The sequence below is a fragment of the Podarcis bocagei genome, assembly GCF_964188305.1.
Source record: "Podarcis bocagei genome assembly, chromosome: 15".
NCBI lineage: Eukaryota > Metazoa > Chordata > Lepidosauria > Squamata > Lacertidae > Podarcis > Podarcis bocagei.
Genome location: NC_138141.1, coordinates 44,918,905 through 44,929,508, shown reverse-complemented (window position 1 = coordinate 44,929,508; position 10,604 = coordinate 44,918,905). Strand labels below are relative to the sequence as shown.

The window sequence follows — 10,604 nt, the reverse complement described above, 5'->3', positions numbered from 1 at the left end:
GGCAGATTTCTATGGCAACTGCTGGCTCAGCAGAAAGGCTGAAAAGACTAAAGCTAATGAACTGAAACTTCCAAACTCTGATTTGCTTTTGCTTTTAAAATAAAACGGGGGAGAATCCTGGCTCGAAAGGCAGCAATAGGTAGACTCTTGACTTGTCTGCAAGTTGACCTTCCCCTCCTTCCAACCATTTTCTGTTTGTGTGAGGAGATGCGAGGAGCTCTTACCTGAGCACCCTCAACTTTCCTGTGAATGATTGTGGTGCTGAGGCCTGTTGGCCTCTGCCTGTCAGGTTTGCTTGGGAGTAAAAACGTGAGTTCTCTTGGCACCTGGGGTCTGACACTGACTCAGAGAAAGAAAATAATGTGGCCAGCTGGACCCTCTGATAGAGAATGGGGGATCTAGGAGGAGGTGATTTTTTCAGGAGCGATGGGGAATTGAGCATATCACCTGTAAAGATGTGACTGTATTATGGCAGAAGCTGTGTTCCTGCATACACACAGTCCATTGAAAGCACGTCGCTCCCCCCAAAAATCTTGGGAACTGTAGTTTTGGAAGGGTACTGGGAACTAGCTCTGGGCAGGGTGAACTAAAGTTCCCCAAATTCTTTGGGGGAATGTAGGCTCTGTGTGTTGGGCAGGGGAGAGAATTGTTCCCTGGATACATCTGGCTCTGTGTTGGTGCGTGGGGCTGAGCTGACCCACAGGCCTTGAGAAAGCAGTGACTTTGGTATCTAGCAAATGCGATCGCTACCAAAATGTGTGCCCCTTTGTTTTTCCAGCTTAGAGTGTAGGCTTGATGCAGACGGTGTGTTGTTGTTTTTTTAACGCTCCAGTACGTACCTCCACACACAAAGAAGCTACATTGGCTTGAAATGGGTGTAAAAACGCTAAAAGGTTTCTGTTCTTAAAATAATGGACACATCTATTGCTTCTGCCTGCCTTCTTCCATAAAACTGGCTCAGGAGGTGGCCCTGTCCATCGACTTCCTCCTTCTCCTCTTCCTCAGGCTCAGTTTCCCCCTTGTCAAATTCAGCAGCAGGGAGGAGTTGGACAGAACTACTTGGCCCTGCCTGTCTTTGGCTCTAGCGCCCCCTGCTGTTGGGCTCCCTGCCTTCCGCCCTACCAGTCTCAATGGGCACCAGCCATCACTTTGGATGGGAGATTAGTGCCAAGGAGGAAATGACTGCGTCAAGTGTAGTTTCTTTCAACCGCCCGGCTCCTCTCCACATTAATCGGACAGGTGGGCAACTCTGCCCGTCGTCATCTTAAGGCCTCCGAGGTGAGAGCATGAGTTGTGAATAGTGTAGATTTGACATTTAGAAGAAAACAACACCAACCTGAAAGCTTGCTTGTATCGTGGAGATTATTTTAAAACAAAAAGCGAAACTTGATTTCTAATGAACTATTAACACAACTTTGATGTAAGTTTTATCCCACTTGGGGTTCAAAAAAAGCATCTTGAATGTATAATCTTCCTCTTCCTCCTCCTGACTTGTAAGCCGTAAGCATGGCTTATTCTGCCAGTGGGGTGTTCTATTTATTAATTTGTATAATTAATTTCCTTCCTCCTCTTGCGTTCATGGCTTTTTAGTCTGGGTCTGAAGTTAGGGTCTCCCTGTCCCTGCCTAACCCCCTCCCCATTTAAATAAAATCCCATTTTGTACATTACAATTGTGACATTTTTAATATTTTTCAACGCAATCCTCCTGTCTTGTTTTTATTTCATCATTCCCAGTTTGAACCTTACTCTGCAAGCTATCTGGTCATTATCTCTGACCATTGGCTCTCCTACCCCTCTAAATAGACCATCAGCTGAAAGGAAGACGGAACCAAGCAAACCCGGGTAGCAGATTTGCAAATTGAAAAGAAGATGCTCACTTGTAGTTGTGGATAACTTTGGGTTGGTAGAATGGGTTAGGCAGCAAAACGTTAAAAGGATCCCTCGGTTTTGGGAGAGAGAACTGATAGGTGTGGAGGGGGCGAGATCTGCAGGGGACCTTCTGGCTTTTGAGCATTGAAAGCAAACTTAGAATTGCAGAGTTGGAAGGGACCCCAAGAATCATCCAACCCCCTGCAATGCGAAGTGGGGATGATGTGGTTTATCAACCTGCTAGGGGCTGATGGGAATTGTAGCGCAAAAAAAAAAAATATCTGGAAAAGAACCCACCCGGTTGGCAAAAGATGGCGCCCAGGCCCATAGTAGGTATTTATTTTTTAACATATGAGTCCACACCTTCCACCCAGATTCCTTAAACGCATTGGGGCAATCCCTCTCCAGAGCAGCCTGTCTTTTGGGGTGCAGAGAAGAGCCAGATGAACCGTTTTTAAACAGTGTCAGCCTGAGTTCATCCTTTGACCAAACCTCCTCCATATTGTCGTGGTTTCACAAAAGATCGAGGTGCGTTCGTTGGGCAGGACAGCTGAGTTGTAAGCTTCACAGCTTCATTATTTTGGTTTGGGGGATTTTGTTTTTTAAAAAGCTTTATCCGTAGCAAGCCAGTTGCACGCAAGTCTAAACAAGGACCAGGTTGTCCCCCAGCCGCTTAAGGCGGAGGCTTTGCCGGGCACCGACCTTTGAGACCCAGCTAGAGGTGTGCATTTTCGCCGGCGGGCAAAGCGAGCCTCTCTCCTCGCTCTCTCTTGTACAATACTTCTCGTCAGTATTCCGGTCTTTTCTTCTGGTTCAGGCGTACACGATAGCTCATATAACCTGTATTAATTGTATAGATTGTGCATTTACAGCTGTTACCAACCAAGTTGTTTTGGGGGCAGTTGGGGGAGGGGGAGGGAAATCAAGAGAACAAAAAGAGGTGATATGTAATATTTTGTTTGTAAGTATCCTTTGTATCATAGCAAAGGAAATGTTTAAAAAAAAAGAGCTGTAATAAAGTAACTTTAGTAGATGGCGTCTCTGCTTCGTTTGTTAACAGAGGTCAGGAATGCGATGCAGGAATCACAGTCCTCTGGTCAGCTGCTGCAATGCCCATCTCTGTCTACCCTCCCTCTTAAAACAGGAGTGGGGAATCTTTTACAGCCCATACAGGCCAAATCTCCTTTTTTGGGAGGTGGGGAGGGGTCACATGAGAGTGGTGGGCGGAGCCAGAGGCAAAAGTGGGCGGGGCAATGCATGCAAATTTTTACCTTTGCACAGTAGGTTGGTGTTTCTGCATGTGGTGTTTCTGTGTCTCCACCCCCATCGTTCTACCCGGACACTGAGGTCCAGCTCCAAGGGTCTTCTGGCGGTTCCCTCACTGAGAGAAGCCAAGTCACAGGGAACCAGGCAGAGGGCCTTCTTGGTAGTGGCACCCGCCCTGTGGAACTCCCTCCCACCAGATGTCAAAGAGAACAACTACCAGACTTTTAGACATCTGAAGGCAGCCCTGTTTAAGGAAGCTGTTAATGTTGGATGCATTACTGTATTTTAATATTGTGTTGGAAGCTGCCCAGAGTGGCTGGGGAAACCCAGACAGATGGGGGGGGTGTGTGGTGTGTGTGTGTGTGTGTGTGTGTGTGTGTGTAAGTGTAAATAAATAAATAAATAAATAAATAAAATAAAATAAAATAAAATAAAATAAAAATAATTATATTACACATCCCTCTTCATCCTCCAGGTAAACAAGAGTTGAAGGCAACATTTCTAGCCAGGCAATAAGCTCAACGAGGGTGCACTGCAGGGCTGGGGAGAATCCCAAGGGCCAGATAAGCTCACAAGCCAAATTTGGCCCCCGGGACACAGGCTCCCTACCCCTGCTCTTACTTATTCTCACAAGAGGGACTCGAAGCGCTTTACAGTAAAAGCAGCTAAGAAGAACATCAATAAGAATTTGAACTGTAGGTGGCAAGATAAAGGACAACCACTGTTTTCATTCAATCCTGGGCTGGGGGCATTGTAGCAAGTTGAAATGGCAACCCCCATCTGCCCACTGCAGCCCCGTGGAAGGCTGTTCCAAATCGCAAGAGCAGGTCGGAGTAATCCAGAATTTCCCAACGACAGATAACAGATTCTTTATTATGATGCTGTCCTGGACCCGAGCAAAACAAAACCAAGCGCACTGGCAGCCAAGTATCCTAACGTACAAGTGGGTTGTAAGACAGAAATGATGTAAAATACTGCACAAGGAATACCTTAGCTAAGATATACAGCAGGATACCTTAAAACGTGTGAGCAAAGAGTTTTAAAAATCAGGAACCAGATTAAAAAAAGCTAATGTACAAGAACTGTAGCTGGACAGGACAGCTGTACCATGGGGGAGTTTTCCTTCCATGTTAAGCAGCCAGAGGGGGAAACCTAATCACAGCCTCTGCTAATAATTTGTTCAAATCTGCAACAAGGTAGGTTGGATCCCATTCAGAAGCCCTTCCTGGAGGTTTTGAGATGACAGGAGCTGCCCATTTAATTCAAAGAATGATAGCGTTGGAAAGGGAGTCAGAGAGGCATCTAGTCCCACCTTGTTCAATGCAAGAATTGCAGAGAAAGGAAGAATGGACGAAATTTAATGATTATTTAGTTAAATACATTAAGTTAAATTAATTGGAAAAAGCTTGCAATTACCAGTTAGGTTTAGGATTTAAATAAGTAATGTGATGAATTATCATGTTTAATGCTGAATTGGGAAGATAAAATTATGTTAAGTGATTAAGTTTATAAGAATCTTGATTTGGAAAACTGTTAAAATGATATGCATTGAAATTCAACTAGGAGGATACGAGGAAGTCACTTAACAATGTTAACAAGATTAGCTTTAATAAGGTTATGATTTATGTTTGTTTATTTGTTAGTTAATTTATTTAGTTTATTTGTAAGTTTGTTGTGTTTATAACTCTGTGAAAATCAATTTGAAAAATTGAAAAAAAGAAGAATTGCAGCGAAATTCAGCTGTCTTTATGGGCACCACAGGCAAGAACGATGTGGGCCAAATATTCTGTCGCTCCCTTTCCGCAAGGACAGAGACCCTTACATCCCTTAAAATACCCGGCTCATTTGCCCTTGAGGATTCCTGGTTCCTGGTTGCTCCACAAGTCGTGCGCAGCCTGTTGCTCTGTCACCGTGTGTACGACCTTTGCCAGCTGAAGAGGTCGAGGCCAGGCAGGGCGGCCCCCCTGTTCCGCAGAGGGCCGCGCCGCCGGCAGCAGCGATGCTGGGCAGTGGCTGTCCTTCGGCGGGGCTTGTCCTTCACCCTCTCTTCCCCTCGGAGAAACTCCGCCAGGGTCTGCAGGTACTCCAGCACCACTGCGTTACCCCAGGAGCCTTTGGGATCTTTCCCGAGGAATCCGCAGTGTCCTCCGTGCGGACTCAGCAGCAGGAAGAAGAAAGGGTTGCTTTGGAAGAGCTCCCATGGGATTGTGTCCTCGGGGGGCCCCCGGACGGGGTCATCGGCGCTGCAGAGGCACAGGACAGGCACGGCCACCTCGTCCACGTCCCGCAGGGGATCATTGCTGGCCCAGTAGGTCTCCCAGCTCATCTTCTGCCTCCACTGTGGGCAGAAGAGGGCAGCTTCAAAAGCTCGCAAGGAGCTGCTCCCAAGGACCCTGTCCATCTCCACCACCTTCTCCAGGGCCTCGGTGTACCTGGAACACAGAGCAGCAGGTGGGGAAGTTTTTTGCAGGCTGGGCTCCGCATTTTCCAGGGGGCCACATGCCAGGGGTGAGTGGGGCCGGAAGGGAAAGCAAGCAGGGCAACAAATGCAAATTGTACCTTTGCACAAGAGGCTGATTTCTGCAAACACCCTGCTTCTCTATCCAAGAGGCACCATCAAGAGTTCTACGTGGGGCTACCTTTGAAGGTGACCCGGAAACTACAACTAATCCAGAACACGGCAGCTAGACTGGTGACTGGGAATGGCCACCAGGACCACATAACACTGGTCTTGAAAGACCTACATTGGCTCCCAGGACGTTTCCGGGCACAATTCAAAGTGTTGGTGCTGACCTTGAAAGCCCTAAACGGCCTCGGTCCAGTATCCCTGAAGGAGTGTCTCCACCCCCATCATTCTGCCCGGACACTGAGGTCCAGCGCGTAGGTCCCTCATCGCGAGAAGTGAGGTTACAGGGAACCAGGCAGAGGGCCTTCTCGGTGGTGGTGCCCGCCCTGTGGAACGCCCTCCCTTCAGATGTCAAAGAGAAAAACAACTATCTGGCATTTAGAAGACATCTGAAGGCAGCCCTGTTTAGGGAAGCTTTTAATGTTTAATAGGCTATTGTATTTTAATATTCAGTTGGAAGCCGCCCAGAGTGGCTGGGGAAACCCAGCCAGATGGGCGGGGTATAAATAATAAATTATTGTTATTTATTATTGTTACCGGAAAAATCCGAGGGCTCCCTTGGACAAAAACAAAGACACCAACCAGGATAACTTGGAGCAAAACAGCAGCCTGTAGGCTTGGCCTTTTTTCAACTGTTGCAACAGGGTATTCCCTTCACTTGCAAAAGAGAGGAAAGACCCAGAAAGATGGTCTGCAAGACCTTATAAAAACTTTTGAAATTCCCATCCTCCAGGTCAAGCCCACCCCCAGAAACATCATGCATACATTACAGAAAGGAGGGGTTGACATCATGCATACATTACAGAAGGGGTTGACATCATGCATACATTACAGAAAGGAGGGGTTGAGGGAGGAGTTGTGGTGGTAACCTGAGTGTCCTGTCACCTGGCTGGTTCCTCCTTTCCCCCTGCCCAGGAGTCACTTCCAGGAGACAAAGGGGGGTTTGCAGTTTCCTGCCCCCAGAGGGAAGATCTGATTATTGTCCTTTGTTTCAGTCTGTGCTGAATCCATTCCCATATGCAAGTTCTTTGTGATTTTGATTGTCTTCTGTCTGGGGTTATCAGGGTTGACATAGCAACTGGGCAGGGCTCCTGTGGATGTGCTGGGATGGTGAAGGGATTATGGCTGACCAGAACCAAGCCCCCCCCCCCCCTTGATAGTCCTTGTCATATGGAGTAAAATAAAAATGGAACAGTGCAAATCCGATGTATGGTTGATTTTCTATGAATTTATAACAGAAATGTGGCGTATGTAGTGTGTGAGTGTGAGTGTGTGTGAAGTTTGTGCAAACAGAATGATTGGGGTGGGGGGTTCCTGCTACATTATTATTTATTATTATAAGGGGTCATTGAGATTTTTAAGCACAGAAGGCAAGCTTGCTGGGTCAGGACAGTGCCCAACCAGTCCAACGTGCTATGCTCAAAGCCACCACCCTGATGCCTATGGGAAACCTGCAAGCAGGATTCGATCTCAAGAGTCTCGTGTGGTTTCCAGCAACCAGCATTCAGAAGAAGCATTGCCACCTCCCGCTTTGGAGGCAGAGCAGAGCCAGCATGACTAGCAGCCGTCAGCAGCCCTCTCCTCCTCCATGAATTTGTCTAATCCTCTCTTAAAGCCAACCAAGTCGGTGTCCATTGCAGCCTCCTGTGGCAGGGAGTTCCACAGCTGAACTGAAGGAGGAGTTCCTTTTGAGCTTCTCATCACTTCCCACCCCGGATCGGTTTCCCTCACACGAAAGGGGGGGGGCACCCACACTTTGCTTTTTCAAAGAGATCTGATTAAAAGTCAGATCCTGTAAATTTAAATCTGGGCTTTGAAGACCACAAAGCCACAGCAGGAAGTGGGAAAGAGTGCCAGTCTTTTCGCTTCCTCCATCACCTCTAGGAACTGAAGGGGGGGTAGCAACCACCTTCACCTTCACGTAACGGCCATGGGGTGGGGCAGTATGTGTGTTAGGGGGCCTTCAGGAGTTTTATGGGTGCCCCCATGTGCACCACCACCAGTTCAGGCTACTGGCATGTGGTCAGTGGACTAGGGAGACTAAGATAGTCCTCTAAATGTTCTCCTTGTGCCCAAAGCCTGGAAAGCTTCTGCCCAGGTTAGGGAGGGAGGCATGATGCTCACATGAGCAACACCAGGCCATCAAGGCATCATGCTTGTGACATGTGCCCCCCCCATCTCCCTCACTGGCCCCTCTGGTCCTAACTCTTCCCCTTCAAAAAATGTCACCGCATACTACTGGTTCAGGCCCTATTCCCAACCCTCCAATTTTCCCTATTTTCCAGGGGCACTCCCGGATTTACAGAAGCCGTCCCGGTTTCTGATTTGATCCCTTCATGTCCTGCTTTTCCTATTTTCATCAGAGAAATGTGGGAGGGCGGGCTATGCCAGAAGCTTTGGGAATACCCACCTGCTGACGCTCCTCTTCTGGGGCAGGAGGAGACTCCATTCATACAGCCAAGGGAGGCCAGCCTCAAACCAGTCCTGGGCCTTCAGAATGGGTGAGATGCAGGCAGCGCCACACAGGTAGCTGGACGAGCCGCATTCGCCCAGGTAAGAGAGCAGCAGGCCTGACCCTGACCCTTCGCTCACGGCAAACAGGGTCCTGGTGGGGTGCCGGAACCGGATGTATGCCACTGCCTCTTTCAAGTCGTCTGGGTCGCCAAAGGGCTGCAGCCTGGGGGTGGTCAGTGGGCAGCCATTGTGCCCACGCCGGTTGAAGATGACCGGATGGTAGCCTTGCCGGAGGGCCAGTCGGCACAGCTGCTGGACGTTCCTGCTGATCGCCCCAGTGGCGTTGGGCACCACCAGGAGAACCGCTGTGTCAGTGGCTTTCCTTCCTCCGTCCACAGGTCCGGACACCCAATCCAACGCAACGATGCCCTCGTCCGCCAGTTGGAGGTGGTCCCTGGAAAACTCCAGTGGGCGATCCAAGGGCCACAGGAGCTGCATAGCAGTCTGCAGGTTTGCCCACCGCTTCCAGGACCACCGCTTGGTCTCCAGGTGGGCAGAGCGGCAGAAGCTCTTGACCAGGGCCTGAGCGAGGGCAGAGGGCTTGCAGATGAGGCGGCAGCCCCCTACAGGAGACCCCCGCTCTTCTCCCAAAGGGACTCCAGCAGCCTTGTGCTCCTCCTCTGTGAGTCCCTGTCTTCGCGGCTGCCTCTTGCCATCGGTGGATCTGCCAGGAGGAGCCTGGGGCTGCCAGAACCACCAGGTGAGGAGGGCCAGAAGGATGCAGCCCACAGCCCAAAAAACCATCGCCTCTAGGCTGCTGGGGCCGCAGGCAAACACCTCACTAGAACTTGCTGAGAGTCTGGCCAGCTTTTTCTGGAGCTAACTGGTGCTTGGTTACTTAAGCAAATAATTTATTTGTCTGAGGGTTGCTGGGGGGGGGGCGGGCAGGAAAGCAGGGGTGATGGGTGTTGCTCCTGCAAGTGGGTTAACCCTTCTGCTTCCAGAGCTCTTCACCTTCTGCTTCCAGAGGCCCAAAGGGGGGTGATTATCCTCAGTGCTTTTTTTCCTGGGGGAATACAAAGGTATGTAGCACAGGCACCCTTTTCCCTGTAAGAAAAGTACTGGTTAAAAATCTGGCACTAACTGTGAGTACCAGCACCATCCCCCCCCCAGAAGAAAAGCACTGATTATCCCCCTCTCTCCCAGCGTCTCCTGTTTTTGTACTCTGCCTCGTTCAGCCACAAGGTCTGGGTGGCACTTTCCCCTCTGTAACCTTTGCTCCTCTGGAGCTTGCTGAATTACGACTCCTATCAGCCCCAATGGCCAGGGATGATGGGAGCTGTAGTCCATCAGGACTTATAGACCCATAGAAATGTAAGATCGGAAGAAACTCCAAGAGTCATCTAGTCTAGCAATGCAGGAATCAGAGCAAAAGAACTTCTCACGGATGAGTCTCTGGCGTCTGTTTAAAAACGTCCACTGAAGGAGAGGCAACCCACTTTGGAGGGAGTCTGTTCCACTGTCAACCAGCTCTTGCCCTCATGAAGTTCTTCCTAATGTTGACTTGGAATCTCCTGTCTTGCGACAGGCCTTCATATTTGAAGACGGCTTTCACATCCCCTCTCAGTCTTTTCTCCTCCAGGCTGAGCGTCCCCAGCTTCCCCAACCACTCCTGCAGACCCTAGGTTATCTTGGTCCTCCTCCTCCTCTGCCCACCTTCCAGCTTGTCAACATCCTTCTTAAATTGTGGCGCCCAGAACTGGACACAGGTACTCCAAGTGCGGTCTGATCAAGGCAGACTAGAGTGGCTCTATCACTTGCTTTGATCTGGACACTAGACTTCTGTGGAGGGCCAAAGATTCTCCACACCTGACTTAAGGGAACAGGTGGCTGCTGGAGATAGCCTGGCTGCAGATGCCGTTCTTTCTTTCTTTCTTTCTTTCTTTCTTTCTTTCTTTCTTTCTTTCTTTCTTTCTTTCTTTCTTTCGCAAACTTCTACAAAATCTGGGCAAAGTTATTGCAAGCCTTATTTTTTGCTTGGTTTGGGCTTTATTCCTGTTTGGTGCCATTGCAATTGGGGCACAACTGTTCATCAGATTTCACATACATCCAATTTTTTTGCATGCAATGCACAGCTCAAAAAAAGGACCAAAATATATTTTAGAAGTGTGTTCCCCACCCCACCCCAAATGTGCTGCTCCTAGTTGTTTTCAGTGGTGATTAGTCCTGGAGGGGAAATGGGGCACTGCTCCACCAACCCCCACTTGCCCTCATCCAGTCCAGAGGGTGGCCCTACCCATCAGCTCCCCCTCCCCTTTAGTCTCAGTGTTGTCCCTTGTAGACTTCAGCGGGGGGGGGGGGGTGAGGTGGGAAGCTTGAGGACAAAACT

At 49.2% G+C, this 10,604-nt stretch overlaps 1 protein-coding gene across 1 annotated transcript; it reads right to left on the bottom strand.

Annotated features, from left to right (window-relative positions):
- Positions 1 to 4,810: 4,810 nt before the first annotated feature.
- ABHD15 (abhydrolase domain containing 15) lies at positions 4,811 to 9,402 on the bottom strand. Its single transcript, XM_081172156.1, has 2 exons — positions 8,172 to 9,402; positions 4,811 to 5,567 (listed from the first exon to the last, which is right to left on the bottom strand). The coding sequence occupies exons 1-2, from the start codon at positions 9,017 to 9,019 to the stop codon at positions 5,042 to 5,044; spliced, it is 1,374 nt and encodes a 457-aa protein (XP_081028282.1). The 5' UTR covers positions 9,020 to 9,402; the 3' UTR covers positions 4,811 to 5,041.
- Between the last annotated feature and the right edge of the window lie 1,202 nt (positions 9,403 to 10,604).